The 27,986-nt window shown below is 42.4% G+C and overlaps 1 protein-coding gene across 3 annotated transcripts in view; it reads left to right on the top strand.

The window, feature by feature from the left end:
* Positions 1–27,986, top strand: part of lrrc49 (leucine rich repeat containing 49) — an 80,198-nt gene that overhangs the window by 19,607 nt on the left and 32,605 nt on the right. For all 3 annotated transcript variants that reach the window (XM_078944647.1, XM_078944648.1, XM_078944646.1), the window contains exon 11: positions 531–614. In XM_078944647.1, coding sequence (XP_078800773.1) covers positions 531–614 — 84 coding nt within the window. The remainder of the gene's footprint in view (positions 1–530; positions 615–27,986) is intronic.

Genomic DNA, 27,986 nt, shown 5'->3' with positions numbered 1-27,986 from the left:
GTTAAAGACCCATTTGATTCTCTCAACTTTAAATATAAACTTGTAAAATATTAACGTATTTTGCTGGTGTGTACCACACTCCCTCTTTATAAGTACAGAAGAAAAGCACTTTTAGAAATAAGTCGCTTTTCGACTTTGTGTCTGAGCAAGCTGGGACGATCTCCATCATGGCAGTGACTCAGTTGTGCTTCTTTTGGTAAATCTGAAGCAATGCTAGCTCGTCACAGACATTTGAATATCCCTCTGTCGTTAGGCTGCACTCTCAGATTGTGTTGGCAGCACTGCATTCTGGGAGTTTTGGCTTTCCACAACAGCTGGGCTCAGTTTATCTGATACTAAAATCAGACAGATTATCCAGTGATGCAGTTGGTTGATGGGAGACGGTCTCAGCCTCCGCAGCGGTTGCCGCCTGATGCAGAAAAGACTCTTCTCTTCCAGACACCACCCTTTGTGCCCCCCTCGCTCTCTTCTGAATAATTCAGAACTCCTCAATGGAGCAACACTCTGATTGCACCATCTATCCTTTTCAGGACGAGGATCGGCGCATGGCAGGTGTACAAGCTCGGAAAGAGGAGGAAAAAAAGGAGAAGAGCCACAAACAGACTATTCATAAGGTACTTGGTGATCTGCTTTTTCCCCCATTGTCTTTATCCGCCTGCTCTGATTGCAATAGATCAGTACAAAGCAGCTTCACAGACTCCAAGCTCAGCTCACGTTTTGGACACAAAAGGAACAAGCATTCAGTGAAGGGAATGGTTTGACTTTTTCGTGCTGAAACTTGGACCTGTTCTTATAAAAATAAAACGTGACAAAGAATAATGCAATATTAAAGCTACAAGTAGCATTTAGCGGGCCCGAGCACGTGCCACCGCCTGGCACGAGCGACCGCCCCGTGAGCAATGCCCTGCTCGAGCCATTCTCGTCGTTTTTTCTTGTCCATTCTGGAGCTCCAAGCTAATGTTAATATGACAGCAGCCTGTGGGGGGGGGGGGGGGGGGGGACTATAATCTGTTGCCTTAAAGGACAAAGACTTTTGCATATAGCATGAAAAAATTTTTTAAATCTAAGCCTCGTTTAGACCTGCTCATTTTCTCATCAAGTAGAAGAAGGTTTTTATCAGATTAAGAAACAAGCAATGATGATAATTGCTATCACTGTCCCTAAGGATGAGAACAATAGAACTCATTCAATTTCCACTACAATGTCTAGATGAGTGTCAGCTATGTCTGATAACTTGGCCAATTAGCTGGACCGGGATCTTACAAAGTGCAGGTGGTTTAACGTCCAGTGTGATGAGTCTGTGGACGGCAACAGTTCAGCATAGCTTTTGGTTTCCACAAGAGAAGAATTCCTGACACATCTGCCCTAACAGACAACTACAAGAGGAGTTGAAATGTATAACACGGTGAAGGAGTTTTTGTGCAGAAAAAGGTACCATTAGAAAAGCTGGTAGCCATACCTGCAGACGGGGCTCCTGCTATGATTGACCGACAAACAGGTTTCATCACTCACTGTAAAGCTGACCAAGACTTTCCAAAATGTCTGCATTACTGCTGCTTCTTTCACCAGTAGGCCTTATGTGCAGAAGTGATTGGCTCTGGACATATAATGACTCCTATTGTGAAAATCATAAAAAACCTCAGCTGCAAAGCAAAACAGAACAGGATTTTTAAGGAGCTATTGGTGGAGATATCTGCTGAATATGGTGAATCTGAACTTGTATTCTTGACTGACATTACTGGAAAACTAAACCACTTGATCTGCGAGCTGCAAAACATTGGTAAAACTATATTTTTTTATTGACCAGCCTGCCTGAGCCAGTGTTTTTCTTGTGGGGATCTTTTCTGCCAGGGCTTTCCAGCTTGGTCAGTGGATGTTGCTGCAGTTGTCTCCCTTGCTGGGACAGCTGGAGTTAAACACAGCAGCCTCACGGCTGTGAAGTGGACCCCGTTGCTGTCCCAGTCTGGATGGGCACTGTGGTGATGTTCCAATGTTCAGGCTGGCTCCTGGTATGAAGAGATTCCCAAGTACCATTTCCTAACCGCAGAGCCAAGGATGTGTTTACATGTTTAGGTCAAAAATGTGATGAACAGCTTCATGTTGTCTATTGATGTAAGTTTAAACCTAAACATGTTTCCCTGTTACTAATCCAGTTGATATGGTTCTCCATCTGTGTCTAGGTGATAGAAAAGCATTTTTTTATATTTAGAGCTCCAAGCAAACAAACAGTTGTCTATATAAGAGCTTTTACAATTGTGGACTTTTAGCAGGTCTCTGAATACATGTGACCAATGTATGGTGGATTTTCACAGACTTTGTGTAAAACTGAAGGTGAGAGAGACTTTGGAGAAGTGGCTACATTGCTCTGGACTTCTTTGTTTCATCCACAGAAGAGTAAAATATGTGATTGATTTTGAAAAGCTGCTGAAAAATGTATCTTTTTAAAATTGCAATTTCTAATTTGGGTTTTACATTTTTTGTTCCATTTTTTGTGATTGTATTAGAAAGATTTGTTATTTATTTGGTGTTTAAAGGTGGTACATAATGTATATACACAATCTTCTTAGAGACATTTGCTATATGTTGTGTTTGTTGTCGTTGTAGTTTAATTTCTTTGGATGTATTGAAAGGAAATGAAAAGAAGTTGCAGCATTGATTAAAAAAGCATAAAAGAGACATTTACTGTCTGATGTTACATCTGTAGGAGTGTACTGAGACTGGGTTTTGTTTTGGAGCACATTCATATATTTTTTTTGTGAAAAAAAAAAAGATAAAATATAAAGTTAATTGTATTTTGGATGAATAAAAAAGCAATGATTAGTGCTAAGGATGTATAAAAGACAAACAAAACAAAGGAAATTGCTGTATTTTAGTGTTGAACTAGGCTTTCTAACTGTTCTACTTTCTGTCTGCCACTCCTGGCTAATTTACATGTGAGCACACAGCCGGGGGGGGGGGGGGGGGGGGGGGGGGGCTAACTCCACTCCTGCAGCAGGGGAGACTGATGAAAAGCTTGAGGATGTAAGATTGAATAAATAAAATCCTAGAGTTGACCAGTTCATTTTATAAATGTAAATATTTTTTATTTTGGTGCTGATAAACTAAACAGATGTTATGATAAAAATATTTGCTTGAGTCAAAATGTCCAAAAATTTGCTTTCAGCACAATAGGGTGATTAAGGTGGTTAAATTTCAGTGAGATCAGACAAGGAATGTGAACGTGAGAGCAACATTTGTGCATGGCGAGATACCCAACTTCGCCGCTCTGTCACGACCACACCCCCGCGTTGAAAGATTTGTTTTTCATCAGAGTAAACTTCAATGGTTTTTCAACAGGTGGACGTCATTTTGAGGTGTGTTTGCTCATCCTACTTGGAGCAGTGATGCTCCAAGTAAAACATGTAATTTCCTGTTGCCAACAGGTGGCGCTACACCTGTTTCGGATTTTTCCACTGCAGATGTGTTCAAAGTCAGACTACAATAATGCACAACAAATTTGGATCAGATTAGATTATTTATGGCTGAGTAATGGCCATTTTTCTTTTCATGGCGTGATTTCGAAACGACCTCAAATTTTGACGCGCCGCCACGGTCACAAACAACCGTAAAAACTTAAAAGCTTCACAATTTAAGATCGGACATGTGTTTAGTTTACAAAACCAAAGTTTGGAGTCATTGTTCAAAAATCTCTAGGAGGAGTTCGTTCCAGAACGAGGCCTGCAAAGGACCAAAATAGAGCAAAACTGACATATTGACATCAATATAGCAGACTTCCTGTGCGACTGACAGCTTGGTCCCAAGAGACTTTTTTGTAGGTTTCCATCTGATGAACATGTCCTGTAAATATCAAGCTTGTATGTTAAAGAACATGGCGGGGCTCTCAAAAACAAACATGGTAGGTGGCGCTATTGAGCCGTTTCTTGTTCACCCATGCAAGTGCTGTGTATCTAAGTTGGATATATGTAAGAGGCCTCTCATTCTGAAATCTCAGCCTCGTGATACAAACGGCTGATTTTTTATGAATTTTTAATTATCTGACTGCAACGCAATCAACCACTTCCTGTTTGGTGGTGGCTTGCGCAGGCACCGTCAGGTGTACACCCATGAAACTTTAGACGATGAGAGAAGACCCTTATGAGTATCTCCTGTTGTAATTTTATGAATGTCGGACAAAGCACAGAGAAAAGATAGGTCAGAATGTGACATAAAATGTATTTGTCAATATCTAGGTGGCGCTATGGAGCTCGTCCAAGATTGTCATATCCATGGGTTCAGAATGGAAGCCTCATCACCTCTATTGAATTTCAGTGAGATTGGACAAGGAATGTGCACGTGAGAGCAACTTTTGTGTGCATGGCGAGACGCCCAACTTCGCCGCTCTGTCACGACCACACCCCCGCATTGAAAGTTATGGCTTTTTATCAGAGTAAACATCAATGGCTTTTCAACAGGTGGACATCATTTTGAGGTGTGTCGGCTCATCCTACTTGGAGCAGTGATGCTCCAAGTAAAACATGTCATTTCCTTTTACCAGCAGGTGGCGCTACACCTATTCCAGATTCTTCCACTGCAGATGTGTTCAAAGTCAGACTACAATCATGCATATCAACTTTGGATCAGATTGGATTTTGCATGGCTGAGTAATGGCCATTTTTCTTTTCATGGCATGTTTTCAAAATGACCTCCATTTTCGACGCGCCGCCACGGTCACAAACAACCGTAAAAACGTAAAAGCTTCGCAATTTAACATCGGACATGTGTTTAGTTTACAAAACCAAAGTTTGGAGTCATTATTCACAAATCTCTAGGAGGAGTTCGCTCTAGAGCGAGGCCTGCAAATGTCCAAAATGAAGCAAAAATGACATATTGACCTCAATATATCAGACTTCCTGTGCGAGTGACAGGTGGGTCCTTTCAGACTTTTTTGTAGGTCTCCATCTGAAGAACATGCCCTGTAAAAATCAAGCTTGTACGTTAAAGCGTATGCGGGGCGTCGGGACAAAAGTCACTGTAGGTGGCGCTATCAAGCCGTTTTTCTGCGCCCATGCCAATCTCCTATAAAATACGAAATTTTTCGCGACTCCTGATGTGTGTGCTAAATTTGGTGAGTTTTGGGGTATGTTAAAGGCCTCAAAAAGGCGGCTCTTCCGGTAGAATAATAATAATAATAATAATAATAATAATTAAAGCTACAAGTAGCATTTAGCGGGCCCGAGCACGTGCCACCGCCTGGCACGAGTGACCGCCCCGTGAGCAACGCCCTGCTCGAGCCATTCTCGTCGTTTTTTCTTGTCCATTCTGGAGCTCCAAGCTAATGTTAATATGACAGCAGCCTGTGGGGGGGGGGGGGGGGGGGGGGACTATAATCTGTTGCCTTAAAGGACAAAGACTTTTGCATATAGCATGAGAAAAATTCTTAAATCTAAGCCTCGTTTAGACCTGCTCATTTTCTCATCAAGTAGAAGAAGGTTTTTATCAGATTAAGAAACAAGCAATGATGATAATTGCAATCACTGTTCCTAAGGATGAGAACAATAGAACTCATTCAATTTTCACTACAATGTCTAGATGAGTGTCAGCTATGTCTGATAACTTGGCCAATTAGCTGGACCGGGATCTTACAAAGTGCATGTGGTTTAACGTCCAGTGTGATGAGTCTGTGGACGGCAACAGTTCAGCATAGCTTTTGGTTTCCACAAGAGAAGAATTCCTGACACATCTGCCCTAACAGACAACTACAAGAGGAGTTGAAATGTATAACACGGTGAAGGAGTTTTTGTGCAGAAAAAGGTACCATTAGAAAAGCTGGTAGCCATACCTGCAGACGGGGCTCCTGCTATGATTGACCGACAAACAGGTTTCATCACTCACTGTAAAGCTGACCAAGACTTTCCAAAATGTCTGCATTACTGCTGCTTCTTTCACCAGTAGGCCTTATGTGCGGAAGTGATTGGCTCTGGACATATAATGACTCCTATTGTGAAAATCATAAAAAACCTCAGCTGCAAAGCAAAACAGAACAGGATTTTTAAGGTGCTATTGGTGGAGATATCTGCTGAATATGGTGAATCTGAACTTGTATTCTTGACTGACATTACTGGAAAACTAAACCACTTGATCTGCGAGCTGCAAGACATTGGTAAAACTATATTTTTTTATTGACCAGCCTGCCTGAGCCAGTGTTTTTCTTGTGGGGATCTTTTCTGCCAGGGCTTTCCGGCTTGGTCAGTGGATGTTGCTGCAGTTGTCTCCCTTGCTGGGACAGCTGGAGTTAAACATAGCAGCCTCACGGCTGTGAAGTGGACCCCGTTGCTGTCCCAGTCTGGATGGGCACTGTGGCGATGTTCCAATGTTCAGGCTGGCTCCTGGTATGAAGAGATTCCCAAATACCATTTCCTAACCGCAGAGCCAAGGATGTGTTTACATGTTTAGGTCAAAAATGTGATGAACAGCTTCATGTTGTCTATTGATGTAAGTTTAAACCTAAACATGTTTCCCTGTTACTAATCCAGTTGATATGGTTCTCCATCTGTGTCTAGGTGATAGAAAAGCATTTTTTTATATTTAGAGCTCCAAGCAAACAAACAGTTGTCTATAAAAGAGCTTTTACAATTGTGGACTTTTAGCAGGTCTCTGAATACATGTGACCAATGTATGGTGGATTTTCACAGACTTTGTGTAAAACTGAAGGTGACAGAGACTTTGGAGAAGTGGCTACATTGCTCTGGACTTCTTTGTTTCATCCACAGAAGAGTAAAATATGTGATTGATTTTGAAAAGCTGCTGAAAAATGTATCTTTTTAAAATTGCAATTTCTAATTTGGGTTTTACATTTTGTGTTCCATTTTTTGTGATTGTATTAGAAAGATTTGTTATTTATTTGGTGTTTAAAGGTGGTACATAATGTATATACACAATCTTCTTAGAGACATTTGCTATATGTTGTGTTTGTTGTCGTTGTAGTTTAATTTCTTTGGATGTATAGAAAGGAAATGTAGTTGCAGCATTGATTAAAAAAGCATAAAAGAGACATTTACTGTCTGATGTTACATCTGTAGGAGTGTACTGAGGCTGGGTTTTGTTTTGGAGCACATTCATATGTTTTGTTTGTAAAAAAAAAAAAAGATAAAATATAAAGTTAATTGTATTTTGGATGAATAAAAAAGCAATGATTAGTGCTAAGGATGTATAAAAGACAAACAAAACAAAGGAAATTGCTGTATTTTAGTGTTGAACTAGGCTTTCTAACTGTTCTACTTTCTGTCTGCCACTCCTGGCTAATTTACATGTGAGCACACAGCCGGGGGGGGGGGGGGGGGGGGGGGGGGGCTAACTCCACTCCTGCAGCAGGGGAGACTGATGAAAAGCTTGAGGATGTAAGATTGAATAAATAAAATCCTAGAGTTGACCAGTTCATTTTATAAATGTAAATATTTTTTATTTTGGTGCTGATAAACTAAACAGAAGTTATGATAAAAATATTTGCTTGAGTCAAAATGTCCAAAAATTTGCTTTCAGCACAATAGGGTGATTAAGGTGGTTAAATGTTTCTCGTACGTATAGTGCTGCTTTTCAAACGTGGAGCTTTGTAAGACGCATCTAATTCTGAAATCTCAGCTTCCTGAGACAAACGGCTGATTTCCTATGAAGCTTGATTATATGATCATGCTTCATGATCATTTATGAACATATATAGCTCGTCCAAAATTGTCATATCCATGGGTTCAGAATGGAAGTTTCATCAAATCTATTTAATTTCAGTGAGATCAGACAAGGAATGTGAACGTGAGAGCAACATTTGTGCATGGCGAGATACCCAACTTCGCCGCTCTGTCACGACCACACCCCCGCGTTGAAAGATTTGTTTTTCATCAGAGTAAACTTCAATGGTTTTTCAACAGGTGGACGTCATTTTGAGGTGTGTCGGCTCATCCTACTTGGAGCAGTGATGCTCCAAGTAAAACATGTCATTTCCTGTTGCCAACAGGTGGCGCTACACCTGTTTCGGATTTTTCCACTGCAGATGTGTTCAAAGTCAGACTACAATCATGCACAACAAATTTGGATCAGATTAGATTATTTATGGCTGAGTAATGGCCATTTTCCTTTTCATGGCGTGATTTCGAAACGACCTCCAATTTTGACGCGCCGCCACGGTCACAAACAACCGTAAAAACTTAAAAGCTTCGCAATTTAAGATCGGACATGTGTTTAGTTTACAAAACCAAAGTTTGGAGTCATTGTTCAAAAATCTCTAGGAGGAGTTCGTTCTAGAACGAGGCCTGCAAAGGACCAAAATAGAGCAAAACTGACATATTGACATCAATATAGCAGACTTCCTGTGCGACTGACAGCTTGGTCCCAAGAGACTTTTTTGTAGGTTTCCATCTGATGAACATGTCCTGTAAATATCAAGCTTGTATGTTAAAGAACATGGCGGGGCTCTCAAAAACAAACATGGTAGGTGGCGCTATTGAGCCGTTTTTTGTTCACCCATGCAAGTGCTGTGTATCTAAGTTGGAGATATGTAAGAGGCCTCTCATTCTGAAATCTCAGCCTCGTGATACAAACGGCTGATTTTTTATGAATTTTTAATTATCTGACTGCAACGCAATCAACCACTTCCTGTTTGGTGGTGGCTTGCGCAGGCACCGTCAGGTTTACACCCATGAAACTTTAGACGATGAGAGAAGACCCTTATGAGTATCTCCTGTTGTAATTTTATGAATGTCGGACAAAGCACAGAGAAAAGATAGGTCAGAATGTGACATAAAATGATTTGTCAATATCTAGGTGGCGCTATGAAGCTCGTCCAAGATTGTCATATCCATTGGTTCAGAATGGAAGCCTCATCACCTCTATTGAATTTCAGTGAGATTGGACAAGGAATGTGCACGTGAGAGCAACTTTTGTGTGCATGGCGAGACGCCCAACTTCGCCGCTCTGTCACGACCACACCCCCGCATTGAAAGTTATGGCTTTTTATCAGAGTAAACATCAATGGCTTTTCAACAGGTGGACATCATTTTGAGGTGTGTCGGCTCATCCTACTTGGAGCAGTGATGCTCCAAGTAAAACATGTCATTTCCTTTTACCAGCAGGTGGCGCTACACCTATTCCAGATTCTTCCACTGCAGATGTGTTCAAAGTCAGATTACAATCATGCATATCAACTTTGGATCATATTGGATTTTGCATGGCTGAGTAATGGCCATTTTTCTTTTCATGGCGTGTTTTCAAAATGACCTCCATTTTCGACGCGCCGCCACGGTCACAAACATCCGTAAAAACTTAAAAGCTTCGCAATTTAACATCGGACATGTGTTTAGTTTACAAAACCAAAGTTTGGAGTCATTATTCACAAATCTCTAGGAGGAGTTCGCTCTAGAGTGAGGCCTGCAAATGTCCAAAATGAAGCAAAAATGACATATTGACCTCAATATATCAGACTTCCTGTGCGAGTGACAGGTGGGTCCTTTCAGACTTTTTTGTAGGTCTCCATCTGAAGAACATGCCCTGCAAAAATCAAGCTTGTACGTTAAAGCGTATGCGGGGCGTCGGGACAAAAGTCACTGTAGGTGGCGCTATCGAGCCGTTTTTCTGCGCCCATGCCAATCTCCTATAAAATACGAAATTTTTCGCGACTCCTGATGTGTGTGCCAAATTTGGTGAGTTTTGGGGTATGTTAAAGGCCTCAAAAAGGCGACTCTTCCGGTAGAATAATAATAATAATAATAATTAAAGCTACAAGTAGCATTTAGCGGGCCCGAGCACGTGCGACCGCATGGCACGAGCGACCGCCCCGTGAGCAACGCCCTGCTCGAGCCATTCTCGTCGTTTTTTCTTGTCCATTCTGGAGCTCCAAGCTATTGTTAATACGACAGCAGCCTGGGGGGGGGGGGGGGGGGGCTGTAATCTGTTGCCTTAAGGGACAAAGACTTTTGCATATAGCATGAAAAAAATTCAAGCATTGATGATAATTGCTATCACTGTCCCTAAGGATGAGAACAATAGAACTCATTCAATTTCCACTACAATGTCTAGATGAGTGTCAGCTATGTCTGATAACTTGGCCAATTAGGTGGACCGGGATCTTGCAAAGTGCAGGTGGTTAACGTCCAGTGTGATGAGTCTGTGGACGGCAACAGTACAGCATAGCTTTTGGTTTCCACAAGAGAAGAACTCCTGACACATCTGCCCTAACAGACAACTACAAGAGGAGTTGAAATGTATAACACGGTGAAGGAGTTTTTGTGCAGAAAAAGGTACAATTAGAAAAGCTGGTAGCCATACCTGCAGACGGGGCTCCTGCTATGATCAATAGACAAACAGGTTTCATCACTCACTGTAAAGCTGACCCAGACTTTCCAAAATGTCTGCATTACTGCTGTGTCATTCACCAGCAGGCCTTATGTGCAGAAGTGATTGGCTCTGGACATATAATGACTCTTATTCTGAAAATCGTAAACAACCTCAGCTGCAAAGCAAAACAGCACAGGATTTTTAAGGTGCTATTGGAGGAGATGTCTGTTGAATATGGTGAATATGAACATTGTGAATCTGAACTTGCATTCTTGACTGACATTACTGGAAAACTAAACCACTTGATCTGCGAGCTGCAAGACAATGGCAAAACTATTTTTTTTTGACCAGCCTGCCTGAGCCAGTGTTTTTCTTGTGGGGATCTTTTCTGCCAGGGCTTGTCAGCTTGGTCAGTGGATGTTGCTGCAGTTGTCTCCCTTGCTGGGACAGCTGGAGTTAAACACAGCAGCTCACGGCTCTGAAGTGGACCCCGTTGCTGTCCCAGTCTGGATGGGCACTGTGGCGATGTTCCAATGGCCAGGCTGGCTCCTGGTATAAAGAGATTCCCAAATACCATTTCCTAACCGCAGAGCCAAGGATGTGTTTACATGTTTAGGTCAAAAATGTGATGGACAGCTTCATGTTGTCTAAACATGCCACCCTGTTATTAATCCAGTTGATATGGTTCTCCATCTGTGTCTAGGTGATAGAAAAGCATTTTTTTTTATATTTAGAGCTCTAAGCAAACAAACAGTTGTCTATATAAAAGAGCTTTTACAATTGTGCACTTTTAGCAGGTCTCTGAGTTCATGTGACCAATGTATGGTGGATTTTCACAGACCTTGTTTAAAACTGAAGGTGAGAGAGACTTAGAGAAATGGCTTCATTGTTCTGGAGTACTTTGTTTCATCCACAGAAGAGTAGAATTGGTGATTGATTTTGAAAAGCTGCTGAAAAAAGTATCTTTTTCAAATTGCAATTTCTAACTTGGGTTTTACATTTTGTGTTCCATTTTTTGTGCTTTATTTGGGAAGCATTTGTTATTTGTTTGGTGTTTTTAAGGTTCTGCAAATATACACATCATTTTTTAGAGACATTTGTTATCAGTTGTGTTTGTTGATTTGTAGTTTAATTTCATTGGATGTATAGATGTCGTGTGGGGGGGAGGCTCGAGAGCAGGTAGGACCCAGGCGCAGAGACGGGAGGCAAACGGGTTCAGGGCAAGTGGGTTTATTTAACTAACAAAAAGCGCTGCAGAGCAGGATGACAAAACTAAAAACAAAAACTTACTGTGGCATGGCAAGGGACATGGACGCCAGACAAGAAGACGTGATCAACATGAGCAGAAGTTAATGGACCAGCACAGGAGGAAGGGAGAGACAAGACTTATATACAGACAGGGCAGACAAGACACAGGTGAACACGATTAGGGCAGATGGGGACCAAAGGAAGTAAAACTCAAAAACATGACAAGACAGGAAACCTTTCAAAATAAAACAGGAAACAGAACCAAACAAGACAGAACAAGAACTAAAGCGAAAAAAAAGACAACAAACTGAAACCATGACAATAGAAAGGAAAAGAAGTTCAAACATTGATTATAAAAAAGGATATAAGAGATAAAAAAAAAGAAAAAGGAAAAGAAAAAAGATAAAATATTGATTTAATTGCATTTTGAATGAATAAAAAACAATGATTAATAGAATCAGAAATCAGAAAAAGTTTTATTGCCAGGTTCAGTAGAGCGCACTTTACAAAACGAGGAATTTGACTTGGTGTATAGTGCAATTAAGAATAAGTTAAAAATTAAGTTAACAACAACAACACACTATATACAGTAGAGTAAGGTGAATTAAAGTGGGAGCACAGATGGGCTGGGATGGTGGGGCCTGTAAGTGGCACCGACAGTCCTTTGGTGGGCGGGGGGGGGGGAGGGGGGGTCACCTGGGGGAGTTGGGGTACTGTTCAGCAGGCTGACTGCAGTGGGGAAGAAGCTGTTCTTGTGGCGCGAGGTCCTGGTCCTGATGGACCGGAGCCTCTTGCCAGAAGGGAGGGGCCGAAAGAGATTATGTCCTGGATGAGAGGGGTTGGCTACAATCCTGGCTGCCCGCCTCCAGGTCCTGGAGATGTGCAGCTCCTGGAGAGACGGGAGGTGGCAGCCGATCACCTTCTCTGCTGAGTGGATGACGCGTTGCAGCTTGGCCTTGTCTCTGGCCGTGGCCGCAGCGAACCAGACTGTGATGGAGGACGTGAGGGTGGATTCGATGATGGCGGTGTAAAAGTCTACCAGCATCTTTTCAGGGAGGTGAAACTTCTTCAGCTGCCTCAGGAAGTACATCCTCTGCTGGACCTTCTTAGTGATGGAACTGATGTTCTGCTCCCACTTGAGGTCCTGGCTGATGATGGTTCCCAGGAAGCAGAAGGACTCCACAGAGGTCACCGGGGAGTCACAGAGGATGACAGGGGGGAGGGGGGCTGGGGCCTTCCTGAAGTCCACTGTCATCTCCACTGTCTTCAGAGCATTAAGCTCCAGGTTGTTAGCGCTGCACTATGACACCAGCCTGGCTATTTCACTCCTGTAGGCCGACTCATCTCCGTCAGAGATGAGGCCGATGAGTGTGGTGTCGTCAGCAAACTTCAGGAGTTTGACAGACAGGTGACCAGCTGTGCAGCTGTTTGTGTACAGGGAGAGTAACAGGGGTGAAAGGACACAGCCCTGGGGGGATCCGGTGCTTGTGGTCCGAGTATCTGAGACGAGCTTCCCCAGCCTCACATACTGCTGTCTGTCCGTCAGGAAGTCTGTGATCCACCTGCAGGTGGAGTCAGGCACATTCATCTTGGAGAGTTTTTAATACTAAGTCTAGACAGATTTAACACAGGTTTTTGGATGAAAAAGGATTTTTTATAAATCATCTGTTACACTTTTAAGTCTGAAAAAAATATGGAAGGCAGCAAACACAGATCCCTACCGTTTTTAATTTTTTTGTGCTGATATTTGAAAGATAAGTTATGCAAAAAAATAGGTGTTTGCAGTTTTGCCTAAAAAGACGTTTTCGGACCTTTTTGGATCAAATGTTGTCTAAAAGTTCACCTGTAACTTCAATCATTCTGAATTTTTTTAGGAAAACTAAACCACTTCAACTGTGATCTGCAAGGCAATGGTAAAACTATATTTTTTATGGAACAGCCTGCAGTGTTTCTTGTGGGGATCTTTTCTGCCAGGGCTTGCCGGCTTGGTCGGTGGTTGTTGCTGTTACCAATCCAGTTGATATGGTTCTCCATCTGTGTCTAAGTGATATAATCAGAATCAGAATCGTTTATTGTCATTGTACATGGGGATACAATGAAATTGCAGCAGCCTTGGAGTGAAGGAGTTACATAAAATAAAAATAAAAATAGAATAGAAAAAGAAATACTGTATTTACAACTCTTAACAAAAAATGAACAATATGGACAGAAACTGTTAAATATTAAATATTTGTGAATAAAATAGAATGGAATTACATGAGTTGCTGTGAGCACAGCTTAATAAATATCAAGTTATTGCACAGTGACCCGGTTAGACAGTCAGGATATTGCACGCATTGTAGTAAAATTAGAGTGAGGTGTGGTTGGTGGACGTATGTGCATTCCGTATGATAATTGCCTGTGGAAAAAAGCTGTTTCTTAGTCTGTTTGTCCTGGTTCTGATGGACCTGTACCTCCTTCCAGAGGGCAGCAGTTCAAACAGAGGGAAAGCAGAATGGGTGGAGTTAGTGGTGATGCTAGTCACTCTGCTGAGGCAGCGAGACTGGTAAATGTCCTTCAGTGAGGGGAGGGGGCAGCCGATGATCCTCTGCGCTGTCTTTACCACTCTCTGGAGGCTCTGCCGTTCTGCTTCAGTGCAGTGGGAAAACCACACTTTGATGCCATAGGACAGAATGCTCTCAATGGTTGAGCGGTAGAACGTTACCAGCAGCTCCTGGCTGACGTCGTTCCTCCTAAGTTTTCTCAGGAAGTGCAGGCGTTGCTGGGCCTTCCTGATGACAGTCATGGTGTTGTTAGACCATGTGAGGTCAGCAGAGATGGTGGTGCCCAGGAGGGTGAAGCTGTGGACCCTCTCCACACAGTTTCCATCGATGTAGAATGGGGGTGGATCTGTTCTGTTTTTTCTGAAGTCCAGGATGATCTCCTTGGTCCTGGTGGTGTTCAGGATGAGGTTATTAGCCTGACACCACCTTGAGAGTTTCAGGACTTCGTCTCTGTAGGCCGTCTCGTCGTCCCCAGAGATCAGCCCCACCACAGTAGTGTCGTCTGCAAACTTCACCACGGTGTTGCTGGTGTGGGCTGGTCTGCAGTCTGCTGTGTACAGTGTATACAGCAGAGGACTCAGCACACATCCCTGTGTGGAGCCTGTGCTCAGCGTCCGGGTGGAGGAGAGGTGGGGGTCAAGTTTGACTGTCTGTGGTCTGTTTGTCAGGAAGTCCTTGATCCACGAGCAGGTGAGTGGGTGGAGTCCTAGTTCAGACAGTTTGTTGACCAGAATGTCAGGAATGATTGTGTTAAAGGCTGAGCTATAGTCCACAAAGAGCCTCCTGGCGTAGGTGTCTCTGTGTTCCAGGTGGCTCAGCGCAGTGTGGAGGGTGATGGAAATGGCATCATCCGTTGATCTGTTTGCTTTGTAAGCAAACTGGTGGGGGACGAAGATTGGAGGGAGGGAGTCTTTGATGTGTCCCAGGAGCAGCCGCTCCAGACACTTTGTGATGACAGCAGTGAGTGCAACTGGGCGGAAGTCCGTGAGGAAGGCTGTGGATGAGGACTTTCAGGGTATCGGGATGATAGTGGATGACTTCAGGCAAGCAGGGATGAAAGCCTGAGCTAGCGACAGGTTGAAGATTTTTGTGAAGACCTGGGAGAGTTGATCGGCGCAGGCCCGCAGAACCTTTCCGGGAACTCCATCAGGTCCCGCCGCTTTCCTGGGGTTTACCCTGCTGAACATCCGTGCCATCCGTGCCACGTCCATAAAGGCATTGTTTTTATATTTAGAGCTCTAAGCAACCAAACAGTTGTCTATATAAAAGAGCTTTTACAATTGTGCACTTTTAGCAGGCTGAAAAAATTATCTTTATAAAATTGCCATTTCAAATTTGGGTTTTACATGTTGTGTTCCATTTTTCTGTGCTTGTATTGGAAGGATTTGTTATTATTTTGTTTAAAAGTGCTACATATTGTATATACACATAATTTATTTAGAGAAATTTGCTATACGTTGTGTTTTTTGGTTTTGTAGTTTAATTTCATTGGATTTATATTAAGGAAAAGAAGTTGCAGCATTGATTAAAAAAGGATAAAAGATACATTTACTGTCTAAGTCTTATGTTACATCTGTAGAACTGTACTGAGAGTTGGGTTTTGTTTTGGAGCACATTCATATGTTTTGTTTGTAAAAAAAAAAGATAAAATATTAGGTTAATTGCATTTTACATGACTAGAAAAGCAATGATTATTCATAAAAATCTATGAAAGACATACAAAACAAATGAAAAAGCAGTCTGCCCTCCCTCTTGTGTCTAAACTCTTGTCACCTCACTTCTGGGTTAGTTAGCATATGAACTGGCAGCTGGTGTGTGTGTGTGTGGGGGGGGGGGGGGGGGTGAAATTTGACTCCAGCAACAGGGATGATTGAGGAGCAGGCTGCAGCATGAGGAAAAGACTTAAGCATGTAAGAGGAAATGACATCCTACAGTTGACCAGTTCATTTTATATCTGTAAAGAATATTCAAGAAGCATTTAGACATGTTCAGCTATATGCGTGTGAAACTTGGTGTGGATATTTGAAGCATAAGTAATTTTAAAACACACTTGTTTGGAGTCCAGACGGAAAAAGCACAGGTTTTGGGATGAATCAGGATTTTTTTAAAATCATCTGTTTCACCTGGACTTCTGAAAAAAATATGGAAGGCAGCAAACACAGATCCCTACATTTAAAAAAATAAATGGTGTTGATATATGATGATTAAGTTATGAAAAAAAATAGGTGTTTGTAGTTTTGCCTAAAAAGACGTTTTCGGACCTTTTTGGATGTAATGCTCTCTAAGATGTCACCTGTAACTTCAATCATTCTGAATTTTTTTAGGAAGCAGTAGCACATAAATGCCTATGAAAGTTGAATTCTTGGTGCTGATAACCTAAACAGAATTTATGCTAAAAATCTTTGTTCAGTCCAAAATTTCATTAAAAAAATCAAGTGATGAAGTTTCTCGTAGACCCTATAGTGTTACATATCAAAGCTGGAGGTTATTAAAGGCATCTAATTCTGAAATCTCAGCTTCCTGAGACAAACGGCTGATTTATAATAAATTTCTATTATTTGGGTGCACATAATCGACCACTTCCTGTTACGCAGGCACCGTCAGGTGTACACCCATGAAACTTTACATGATGAGAGAGGACCCTTCTGAGTATCTCCAGTTTTAATTTCATGCACATCGGACAAAGCAAAGAGAAAATACAGGGCAGAATGTGCCCAATGCAATAACTAGGTGGCGCTATAGAGCTCGTCCAAGATTGTCATATCCATGGGTTCAGAATAGAAGCTTCATCATATCCATTGAATTTCAGTGAGATTGGACAAGGAATGTGCACGTGAGAGCAACTTTTGTGTGCATAGCGAGATGCCCAACTTTGCCGCTCTGTCACGACCACACCCCCGCATTGAAAGTTATGGTTTTTTGTCAGAGTAAACTTCAATGGCTTTTCAACAGGTGGACGTCATTTTCAGGTGTGTCGGCTCATCCTACTCGGAGTAGTGATGCTCCAAGTAAAACATGTCATTTCCTCTTGCCAGCAGGTGGCGCTACACTTTTTCCAGATTTTTTCACTGCAGATGTGTTCAGAGTCAGACTACAATCATGCACATCAATTTTGGATCAGATTGGATTATGCATGGCTGAGTAATGGCCATTTTTCTTTTCATGGCGTGTTTTCGAAACGACCTCCAATTTTGACGCGCCGCCATGGTCACAAACATCCATAAAAACTTAAAAGCTTTGCAATTTAACATCGGACATGTGTCTAGTTTACAAAACCAAAGTTTGGAGTCATTACTCTCAAATCTCTAGGAGGAGTTCGTTCTAGAGCGAGGCCTGCAAATGACCAAAATACAGCAAAAATGACATATTGTCATCAAAATATCAGACTTCCTGTGCGACTGACAGCTTGGTCCCAAGAGACTTTTTTGTAGGTTTCTATCCGATGAACATGCCCTGTTAAAATCAGGTTTGTACTATAAAGCATATGGAGGTGCTCGCGAAAACAAATTTTGCAGGTGGCGCTATCGAGCCATTTTTGTTTACCTATGCCGTTCTCCTATAAAATATGAAATTTTTCGCGACTCCTGATGTGTATACAAAATTTGGTGAGTTTTGGGGTATGTTAAAGGCCTCAAAAAGGCGACGGAAAAGTCGGAAGAATAATAATAATAATAATTAAAGCTACAAGTAGCATTTAGCGGGCCCGAGCACGTGCCACCGCCTGGCACGAGCGACCGCCCCGTGAGCAACGCCCTGCTCGAGCCATTCTCGTCGTTTTTTCTTGTCCATTCTGGAGCTCCAAGCTAATGTTAATATGACAGCAGCCTGTGGGGGGGGGGGGGGGGGGGACTATAATCTGTTGCCTTAAAGGACAAAGACTTTTGCATATAGCATGAAAAAAATTCTTAAATCTAAGCCTCGTTTAGACCTGCTCATTTTTTCATCAAGTAGAAGAAGGTTTTTATCAGATTAAGAAACAAGCAATGATGATAATTGCTATCACTGTCCCTAAGGATGAGAACAATAGAACTCATTCAATTTCCACTACAATGTCTAGATGAGTGTCAGCTATGTCTGATAACTTGGCCAATTAGCTGGACCGGGATCTTGCAAAGTGCAGGTGGTTAACGTCCAGTGTGATGAGTCTGTGGACGGCAACAGTACAGCATAGCTTTTGGTTTCCACAAGAGAAGAACTCCTGACACATCTGCCCTAACAGACAACTACAAGAGGAGTTGAAATGTATAACACGGTGAAGGAGTTTTTGTGCAGAAAAAGGTACAATTAGAAAAGCTGGTAGCAGTGACTGCAGATGGGACTCCTGCTATGATCAATAGACAAACAGGTTTCATCACTCACTGTAAAGCTGACCCAGACTTTCCAAAATGTCTGCATTACTGCTGCGTCATTCACCAGCAGGCCTTATGTGCAGAAGTGATTGGCTCTGGACATATAATGACTCTTATTCTGAAAATCGTAAACAACCTCAGCTGCAAAGCAAAACAGCACAGGATTTTTAAGGTGCTATTGGAGGAGATGTCTGTTGAATATGGTGAATATGAACATTGTGAATCTGAACTTGCATTCTTGACTGACATTACTGGAAAACTAAACCACTTGATCTGCGAGCTGCAAGACAATGGCAAAACTATTTTTTTTTGACCAGCCTGCCTGAGCCAGTGTTTTTCTTGTGGGGATCTTTTCTGCCAGGGCTTGTCAGCTTGGTCAGTGGATGTTGCTGCAGTTGTTTCCCTTGCTGGGACAGCTGGAGTTAAACACAGCAGCTCACGGCTCTGAAGTGGACCCCGTTGCTGTCCCAGTCTGGATGGGCACTGTGGCGATGTTCCAATGGCCAGGCTGGCTCCTGGTATAAAGAGATTCCCAAATACCATTTCCTAACCGCAGAGCCAAGGATGTGTTTACATGTTTAGGTCAAAAATGTGATGGACAGCTTCATGTTGTCTTTTGATGTAAGTTTAAACCTAAACATGCCACCCTGTTATTAATCCAGTTGATATGGTTCTCCATCTGTGTCTAGGTGATAGAAAAGCATTTTTTTTTTTATATTTAGAGCTCCAAGCAAACAAACAGTTGTCTATATAAAAGAGCTTTTACAATTGTGCACTTTTAGCAGGTCTCTGAGTTCATGTGACCAATGTATGGTGGATTTTCACAGACCTTGTTTAAAACTGAAGGTGAGAGAGACTTAGAGAAATGGCTTCATTGTTCTGGAGTTCTTTGTTTCATCCACAGAAGAGTAGAATTGGTGATTGATTTTGAAAAGCTGCTGAAAAAAGTATCTTTTTAAAATTGCAATTTCTAACTTGGGTTTTACATTTTGTGTTCCATTTTTTGTGCTTTAATTGGGAAGCATTTGTTATTTGTTTGGTGTTTTTAAGGTTCTGCAAATATACACATCATTTTTTAGAGACATTTGTTATCAGTTGTGTTTGTTGATTTGTAGTTTAATTTCATTGGATGTATAGATGTCGTGTGGGGGGGAGGCTCGAGAGCAGGTAGGACCCAGGCGCAGAGACGGGAGGCAAACGGGTTCAGGGCAAGTGGGTTTATTTAACTAACAAAAAGCGCTGCAGAGCAGGATGACAAAACTAAAAACAAAAACTTACTGTGGCATGGCAAGGGACATGGACGCCAGACAAGAAGACGTGATCAACATGAGCAGAAGTTAATGGACCAGCACAGGAGGAAGGGAGAGACAAGACTTATATACAGACAGGGCAGACAAGACACAGGTGAACACGATTAGGGCAGATGGGGACCAAAGGAAGTAAAACTCAAGAAACATGACAAGACAGGAAACCTTTCAAAATAAAACAGGAAACAGAACCAAACAAGACAGAACAAGAACTAAAGCGAAAAACAAGACAACAAACTGAAACCATGACAATAGAAAGGAAAAGAAGTTCGAACATTGATTATAAAAAAGGATATAAGAGATAAAAAAAAAAAGAAAAAGGAAAAGAAAAAAGATGGGATGGTGGGGCCTGTAAGTGGCACCGACAGTCCTTTGGTGGGCGGGGGGAGGGTCAGCTGGGGGAGTTGGGGTACTGTTCAGCAGGCTGACTGCAGTGGGGAAGAAGCTGTTCTTGTGGCGCGAGGTCCTGGTCCTGATGGACCGGAGCCTCTTGCCAGAAGGGAGGGGCCGAAAGAGATTATGTCCTGGATGAGAGGGGTTGGCTACAATCCTGGCTGCCCGCCTCCAGGTCCTGGAGATGTGCAGCTCCTGGAGAGACGGGAGGTGGCAGCCGATCACCTTCTCTGCTGAGTGGATGACGCGTTGCAGCTTGGCCTTGTCTCTGGCCGTGGCCGCAGCGAACCAGACTGTGATGGAGGACGTGAGGGTGGATTCGATGATGGCGGTGTAAAAGTCTACCAGCATCTTTTCAGGGAGGTGAAACTTCTTCAGCTGCCTCAGGAAGTACATCCTCTGCTGGACCTTCTTAGTGATGGAGCTGATGTTCTGCTCCCACTTGAGGTCCTGGCTGATGATGGTTCCCAGGAAGCAGAAGGACTCCACAGAGGTCACCGGGGAGTCACAGAGGATGACAGGGGGGAGGGGGGCTGGGGCCTTCCTGAAGTCCACTGTCATCTCCACTGTCTTCAGAGCATTAAGCTCTAGGTTGTTAGCGCTGCACTATGACACCAGCCTGGCTATTTCACTCCTGTAGGCCGACTCATCTCCGTCAGAGATGAGGCCGATGAGTGTGGTGTCGTCAGCAAACTTCAGGAGTTTGACAGACAGGTGACCAGCTGTGCAGCTGTTTGTGTACAGGGAGAGTAACAGGGGTGAAAGGACACAGCCCTGGGGGGATCCGGTGCTTGTGGTCCGAGTATCTGAGACGAGCTTCCCCAGCCTCACATACTGCTGTCTGTCCGTCAGGAAGTCTGTGATCCACCTGCAGGTGGAGTCAGGCACATTCATCTGGGAGAGTTTTTAATACTAAGTCTAGACAGATTTAACACAGGTTTTTGGATGAAAAAGGATTTTTTATAAATCATCTGTTACACTTTTAAGTCTGAAAAAAATATGGAAGGCAGCAAACACAGATCCCTACCGTTTTTAATTTTTTTGTGCTGATATTTGAAAGATAAGTTATGCAAAAAAATAGGTGTTTGCAGTTTTGCCTAAAAAGACGTTTTCGGACCTTTTTGGATCAAATGTTGTCTAAAAGTTCACCTGTAACTTCAATCATTCTGAATTTTTTTAGGAAAACTAAACCACTTCAACTGTGATCTGCAAGGCAATGGTAAAACTATATTTTTTATGGAACAGCCTGCAGTGTTTCTTGTGGGGATCTTTTCTGCCAGGGCTTGCCGGCTTGGTCGGTGGTTGTTGCTGTTACCAATCCAGTTGATATGGTTCTCCATCTGTGTCTAAGTGATATAATCAGAATCAGAATCGTTTATTGTCATTGTACATGGGGATACAATGAAATTGCAGCAGCCTTGGAGTGAAGGAGTTACATAAAATAAAAATAAAAATAGAATAGAAAAAGAAATACTGTATTTACAACTCTTAACAAAAAATGAACAATATGGACAGAAACTGTTAAATATTAAATATTTGTGAATAAAATAGAATGGAATTACATGAGTTGCTGTGAGCACAGCTTAATAAATATCAAGTTATTGCACAGTGACCCGGTTAGACAGTCAGGATATTGCACGCATTGTAGTAAAATTAGAGTGAGGTGTGGTTGGTGGACGTATGTGCATTCCGTATGATAATTGCCTGTGGAAAAAAGCTGTTTCTTAGTCTGTTTGTCCTGGTTCTGATGGACCTGTACCTCCTTCCAGAGGGCAGCAGTTCAAACAGAGGGAAAGCAGAATGGGTGGAGTTAGTGGTGATGCTAGTCACTCTGCTGAGGCAGCGAGACTGGTAAATGTCCTTCAGTGAGGGGAGGGGGCAGCCGATGATCCTCTGCGCTGTCTTTACCACTCTCTGGAGGCTCTGCCGTTCTGCTTCAGTGCAGTGGGAAAACCACACTGTGATGCCATAGGACAGAATGCTCTCAATGGTTGAGCGGTAGAACGTTACCAGCAGCTCCTGGCTGACGTCGTTCCTCCTAAGTTTTCTCAGGAAGTGCAGGCGTTGCTGGGCCTTCCTGATGACAGTCATGGTGTTGTTAGACCATGTGAGGTCAGCAGAGATGGTGGTGCCCAGGAGGGTGAAGCTGTGGACCCTCTCCACACAGTTTCCATCGATGTAGAGTGGGGGTGGATCTGTTCTGTTTTTTCTGAAGTCCAGGATGATCTCCTTGGTCTTGGTGGTGTTCAGGATGAGGTTATTAGCCTGACACCACCTTGAGAGTTTCAGGACTTCGTCTCTGTAGGCCGTCTCGTCGTCCCCAGAGATCAGCCCCACCACAGTAGTGTCGTCTGCAAACTTCACCACGGTGTTGCTGGTGTGGGCTGGTCTGCAGTCTGCTGTGTACAGTGTATACAGCAGAGGACTCAGCACACATCCCTGTGTGGAGCCTGTGCTCAGCGTCCGGGTGGAGGAGAGGTGGGGGTCAAGTTTGACTGTCTGTGGTCTGTTTGTCAGGAAGTCCTTGATCCACGAGCAGGTGAGTGGGTGGAGTCCTAGTTCAGACAGTTTGTTGACCAGAATGTCAGGAATGATTGTGTTAAAGGCTGAGCTATAGTCCACAAAGAGCATCCTGGCGTAGGTGTCTCTGTGTTCCAGGTGGCTCAGCGCAGTGTGGAGGGTGATGGAAATGGCATCATCCGTTGATCTGTTTGCTTTGTAAGCAAACTGGTGGGGGACGAAGATTGGAGGGAGGGAGTCTTTGATGTGTCCCAGGAGCAGCCGCTCCAGACACTTTGTGATGACAGCAGTGAGTGCAACTGGGCGGAAGTCCGTGAGGAAGGCTGTGGATGAGGACTTTTTGGGTATCGGGATGATAGTGGATGACTTCAGGCAAGCAGGGATGAAAGCCTGAGCTAGCGACAGGTTGAAGATTTTTGTGAAGACCTGGGAGAGTTGATCGGCGCAGGCCCGCAGAACCTTTCCGGGAACTCCATCAGGTCCCGCCGCTTTCCTGGGGTTTACCCTGCTGAACATCCGTGCCATCCGTGCCACGTCCATAAAGGCATTGTTTTTATATTTAGAGCTCTAAGCAACCAAACAGTTGTCTATATAAAAGAGCTTTTACAATTGTGCACTTTTAGCAGGCTGAAAAAATTATCTTTTTAAAATTGCCATTTCAAATTTGGGTTTTAAATTTTGTGTTCCATTTTTCTGTGCTTGTATTGGAAGGATTTGTTATTATTTTGTTTAAAAGTGCTACATATTGTATATACACATAATTTATTTAGAGAAATTTGCTATACGTTGTGTTTTTTGGTTTTGTAGTTTAATTTCATTGGATTTATATTAAGGAAAAGAAGTTGCAGCATTGATTAAAAAAGGATAAAAGAGACATTTACTGTCTAAGTCTTATGTTACATCTGTAGAACTGTACTGAGAGTTGGGTTTTGTTTTGGAGCACATTCATATGTTTTGTTTGTAAAAAAAAAAGATAAAATATTAGGTTAATTGCATTTTACATGACTAGAAAAGCAATGATTATTCATAAAAATCTATGAAAGACATACAAAACAAATGAAAAAGCAGTCTGCCCTCCCTCTTGTGTCTAAACTCTTGTCACCTCACTTCTGGGTTAGTTAGCATATGAACTGGCAGCTGGTGTGTGTGTGGGGGGGGGGGGGGGGGGGTGAAATTTGACTCCAGCAACAGGGATGATTGAGGAGCAGGCTGCAGCATGAGGAAAAGACTTAAGCATGTAAGAGGAAATGACATCCTACAGTTGACCAGTTCATTTTATATCTGTAAAGAATATTCAAGAAGCATTTAGACATGTTCAGCTATATGCGTGTGAAACTTGGTGTGGATATTTGAAGCATAAGTAATTTTAAAACACACTTGTTTGGAGTCCAGACGGAAAAAGCACAGGTTTTGGGATGAATCAGGATTTTTTTAAAATCATCTGTTTCACCTGGACTTCTGAAAAAAATATGGAAGGCAGCAAACACAGATCCCTACATTTGAAAAAATAAATGGTGTTGATATATGATGATTAAGTTATGAAAAAAAATAGGTGTTTGTAGTTTTGCCTAAAAAGACGTTTTCGGACCTTTTTGGATGTAATGCTCTCTAAGATGTCACCTGTAACTTCAATCATTCTGAATTTTTTTAGGAAGCAGTAGCACATAAATGCCTATGAAAGTTGAATTCTTGGTGCTGATAACCTAAACAGAATTTATGCTAAAAATCTTTGTTCAGTCCAAAATTTCATTAAAAAAATCAAGTGATGAAGTTTCTCGTAGACCCTATAGTGTTACATATCAAAGCTGGAGGTTATTAAAGGCATCTAATTCTGAAATCTCAGCTTCCTGAGACAAACGGCTGATTTATAATAAATTTCTATTATTTGGGTGCACATAATCGACCACTTCCTGTTACGCAGGCACCGTCAGGTGTACACCCATGAAACTTTACATGATGAGAGAGGACCCTTCTGAGTATCTCCAGTTTTAATTTCATGCACATCGGACAAAGCAAAGAGAAAATACAGGGCAGAATGTGCCCAATGCAATAACTAGGTGGCGCTATAGAGCTCGTCCAAGATTGTCATATCCATGGGTTCAGAATAGAAGCTTCATCATATCCATTGAATTTCAGTGAGATTGGACAAGGAATGTGCACGTGAGAGCAACTTTTGTGTGCATAGCGAGATGCCCAACTTTGCCGCTCTGTCACGACCACACCCCCGCATTGAAAGTTATGGTTTTTTGTCAGAGTAAACTTCAATGGCTTTTCAACAGGTGGACGTCATTTTCAGGTGTGTCGGCTCATCCTACTCGGAGCAGTGATGCTCCAAGTAAAACATGTCATTTCCTCTTGCCAGCAGGTGGCGCTACACTTTTTCCAGATTCTTTCACTGCAGATGTGTTCAGAGTCAGACTACAATCATGCATATCAATTTTTGATCAGATTGGATTATGCATGGCTGAGTTATGGCCATTTTTCTTTTCATGGCGTGTTTTCGAAACAACGTCGAATTTCTACGCGCCGCCACGGTCACAAACTTCTGTAAAAACTTAAAAGCTTTGCAATTTAACATCGGACATGTGTCTAGTTTACAAAACCAAAGTTTGGAGTCATTATTCACAAATCTCTAGGAGGAGTTCGTTCTAGAAGGAGGCCTGCAAATGTCCAAAATAGAGCAAAAATGACATATTGACATCAATATAGCAGACTTCCTGTGCGACTGACAGCTTGGTACCTACAGACTTTTTTGTAGGTTTCCATCTGATGAACATGCCCTGAAAAAATCAAGCTTGTACGTTAAAGCGTATGCGGGGCGTCGGGACAAAAGTCAGTGTAGGTGGCGCTGTCGAGCCATTTTTGCGCACCCATGCCAATTTCTCATAAAATACGAAATTTTTCGCGACCCCTGATGTGTGTGCCAAATTTGGTGAGTTTTGGGGTATGTTAAAGGCCTCAAAAATGCGATTCTTCCGGCAGAAGAAAAATAATAATAATAATTAAAGCTACAAGTAGCATTTAGCGGGCCCGAGCACGTGCGACCGCATGGCACGAGCGACCGCCCCGTGAGCAACGCCCTGCTCGAGCCATTCTCGTCGTTTTTTCTTGTCCATTCTGGAGCTCCAAGCTATTGTTAATATGACAGCAGCCTGGGGGGGGGGGGGGGGGGGGGGTGGCTGTAATCTGTTGCCTTAAGGGACAAAGACTTTTGCATATAGCATGAAAAAAATTCAAGCAATGATGATAATTGCTATCACTGTCCCTAAGGATGAGAACAATAGAACTCATTCAATTTCCACTACAATGTCTAGATGAGTGTCAGCTATGTCTGATAACTTGGCCAATTAGCTGGACCGGGATCTTGCAAAGTGCAGAGGGTTAACGTCCAGTGTGATGAGTCTGTGGACGGCAACAGTACAGCATAGCTTTTGGTTTCCACAAGAGAAGAACTCCTGACACATCTGCCCTAACAGACAACTACAAGAGGAGTTGAAATGTATAACACAGTGAAGGAGTTTTTGTGCAGAAAAAGGTACAATTAGAAAAGCTGGTAGCAGTGACTGCAGATGGGACTCCTGCTATGATCAATAGACAAACAGGTTTCATCACTCACTGTAAAGCTGACCCAGACTTTCCAAAATGTCTGCATTACTGCTGCGTCATTCACCAGCAGGCCTTATGTGCAGAAGTGATTGGCTCTTGACATATAATGACTCTTATTCTGAAAATCGTAAACAACCTCAGCTGCAAAGCAAAACAGCACAGGATTTTTAAGGTGCTATTGGAGGAGATGTCTGTTGAATATGGTGAATATGAACATTGTGAATCTGAACTTGCATTCTTGACTGACATTACTGGAAAACTAAACCACTTGATCTGCGAGCTGCAAGACAATGGCAAAACTATTTTTTTTTTTTGACCAGCCTGCCTGAGCCAGTGTTTTTCTTGTGGGGATCTTTTCTGCCAGGGCTTGTCAGCTTGGTCAGTGGATGTTGCTGCAGTTGTCTCCCTTGCTGGGACAGCTGGAGTTAAACACAGCAGCTCACGGCTCTGAAGTGGACCCCGTTGCTGTCCCAGTCTGGATGGGCACTGTGGCGATGTTCCAATGGCCAGGCTGGCTCCTGGTATAAAGAGATTCCCAAATACCATTTCCTAACCGCAGAGCCAAGGATGTGTTTACATGTTTAGGTCAAAAATGTGATGGACAGCTTCATGTTGTCTAAACATGCCACCCTGTTATTAATCCAGTTGATATGGTTCTCCATCTGTGTCTAGGTGATAGAAAAGCATTTTTTTTTATATTTAGAGCTCTAAGCAAACAAACAGTTGTCTATATAAAAGAGCTTTTACAATTGTGCACTTTTAGCAGGTCTCTGAGTTCATGTGACCAATGTATGGTGGCTTTTCACAGACCTTGTTTAAAACTGAAGGTGAGAGAGACTTAGAGAAATGGCTTCATTGTTCTGGAGTTCTTTGTTTCATCCACAGAAGAGTAGAATTGGTGATTGATTTTCAAAAGCTGCTGAAAAAAGTATCTTTTTCAAATTGCAATTTCTAACTTGGGTTTTACATTTTGTGTTCCATTTTTTGTGCTTTAATTGGGAAGCATTTGTTATTTGTTTGGTGTTTTTAAGGTTCTGCAAATATACACATCATTTTTAGAGACATTTGTTATCAGTTGTGTTTGTTGATTTGTAGTTTAATTTCATTGGATGTATAGATGTCGTGTGGGGGGGAGGCTCGAGAGCAGGTAGGACCCAGGCGCAGAGACGGGAGGCAAACGGGTTCAGGGCAAGTGGGTTTATTTAACTAACAAAAAGCGCTGCAGAGCAGGATGACAAAACTAAAAACAAAAACTTACTGTGGCATAGCAAGGGACATGGACGCCAGACAAGAAGACGTGATCAACATGAGCAGAAGTTAATGGACCAGCACAGGAGGAAGGCAGAGACAAGACTTATATACAGACAGGGCAGACAAGACACAGGTGAACACGATTAGGGCAGATGGGGACCAAAGGAAGTAAAACTCAAGAAACATGACAAGACAGGAAACCTTTCAAAATAAAACAGGAAACAGAACCAAACAAGACAGAACAAGAACTAAAGCGAAAAAAAAGACAACAAACTGAAACCATGACAATAGAAAGGAAAAGAAGTTCAAACATTGATTATAAAAAAGGATATAAGAGATAAAAAAAAAGAAAAAGGAAAAGAAAAAAAATAAAATATTGATTTAATTGCATTTTGAATGAATAAAAAACAATGATTAATAGAATCAGAATCAGAATCAGGAATCAGAAAAAGTTTTATTGCCAGGTT

Source organism: Oryzias latipes, chromosome 3, assembly GCF_053564925.1.
Source record: "Oryzias latipes strain Hd-rR chromosome 3, Olatipes_Hd-rR_3.1".
In the NCBI taxonomy this organism is placed as follows: domain Eukaryota; kingdom Metazoa; phylum Chordata; class Actinopteri; order Beloniformes; family Adrianichthyidae; genus Oryzias; species Oryzias latipes.
Note: the sequence above shows the minus strand (reverse complement) of the source record. Positions and strands in the feature narration are given on the sequence as shown.